General features: G+C 60.7%; 1 protein-coding gene across 1 annotated transcript in view; it reads right to left on the bottom strand.

The window, feature by feature from the left end:
- ONECUT1 (one cut homeobox 1) overlaps nucleotides 1-1,220 on the bottom strand; it is a 25,492-nt gene extending 24,272 nt beyond the window's left edge. The window contains exon 1 of the mRNA XM_006017953.3: nucleotides 140-1,220. Coding sequence (XP_006018015.1) covers nucleotides 140-1,220 — 1,081 coding nt within the window. The remainder of the gene's footprint in view (nucleotides 1-139) is intronic.
- Nucleotides 1,221-1,472: the final 252 nt, after the last annotated feature.

A 1,472-nucleotide genomic window follows, 5' to 3' on the forward strand; every position in this document is an offset into this window, starting at 1 on the left:
GCAGCAGCGCCTCTGGCGCGGGCATTGTTCGGAAGCGGGGCCGGTGCGGGGCGCAGGGAGGGAAGCAGGGCGACGCAAGGGGAAAGAGGGCGGAGGGGTTGCCGCGCCCGGCACACGAACTGCCCCGGCCCGGGCTCACCTGCCAGCCTGAGCGCCGACATCCTCTGGAACTCGGGCTCCTGCAGCCACTTCCACATCCTGCGGAAGGTCTCCCGGCCGGATTTGAGCTTGCTCCAGGGCTTGGGGTTCCTCAGCAAGTCGGAGAGGGTCCCTTGAGAGCGGCACAGCACCCTCTGGGCGAAGATGGCCTGGGGGATGCTGTACCGCTTGAGCTCGGTGGTGATCCTCTGAGCTACTTCTTTGGTATTGATTTCTTCCATTTGCCCTGAATTACTCCCACTGTTGACCTGCGAACCAGTGACGGAAGGGTTTTGTTCCCTGCTGGAGCCCAGAATCTGCCCGTGACTCTGGGCATTCAGGTGGGCATGGGGGTGGTGTGGGATCCCATTGATAGGCACCATGCCAGCGGACGTGGGGGTAAGGTGTTGGTCACCATGCCGGGCCAGCATGGCAGGGTGGTGGGCTTCAAAGCCGTTGGGGGTGAGCATTTTCTCGGCAGGCATGGTGGCACTGGGGTGAGCGTAGTGGGGCAGCCCCTGCTGGGAGTTGTGAATGCCCCCCAGGCCCGATCCAGACAAAGGGGAGAGGCTCTGCCCCATGCCGGTAACATCCTTATGGTAGGGGGTGTAGAGATTGTTCATAGAAGCCAGACCCCGCTCGTCCCTCATGAGGGTGAAGCTGCCACTCACGTTCCCTGGTATCCGCTGGTGGGGGTGGTGGTGATGGTGGTGGTGATGGTGGTGGTGAGGGAATTTGTCCGACACGGTCGAGATGGGAGGTAGAGGTTGCAAAGGGGTTAACGTGGTGTAGGTGCTGCTCATGCTCATCCCGGGGGGTGTCTCGCAGGCCATGGTCATGGTGGGGTGCAGGGGTCCCGTCAGCGCGTGGTCAGGGGGCCGGTGATGGTGGTGGTAGTCGCCACCGTCCAGGATGGAAGCCATGCCCATGGAGCGAGGGTGGGCTGGCAAGTGATTGCTGCGATGGGCCACCGAGCTCCTGTGATGGGGGCTGCTGTTCATCAGATCGGCCGTAGTTGGCACCGGCTCATGGCTCACCCCGTGCAGATCGCCAATGTTCTCCATCGTCAGCTGCGCATTCATTGTGATTCGTGCAAGCTTGTGGACAAAACATCTATCTGGTCTGTGGTTGGAAGGTCCTAGGAGGTCTTCGCGTCGGATGCGTGCAGGATTCCTCCCCTGTGGAAAGGATCAGGCTCTTGGGGGCTTGGTTGATTTTTTTGTTGTTGTGATTTATTGTTGTTATTTTTTGGTGATGTTGGCTCAGCTTTAAGGCCCCCGTTCCTTTAATACAGCCTCAGCCGCCCCGGTAGGTGTCTGATCGCGTCCCTCGCC

This window comes from Alligator sinensis, unplaced genomic scaffold (genome assembly GCF_000455745.1).
Source record: "Alligator sinensis unplaced genomic scaffold, ASM45574v1 scaffold250_1, whole genome shotgun sequence".
In the NCBI taxonomy this organism is placed as follows: domain Eukaryota; kingdom Metazoa; phylum Chordata; order Crocodylia; family Alligatoridae; genus Alligator; species Alligator sinensis.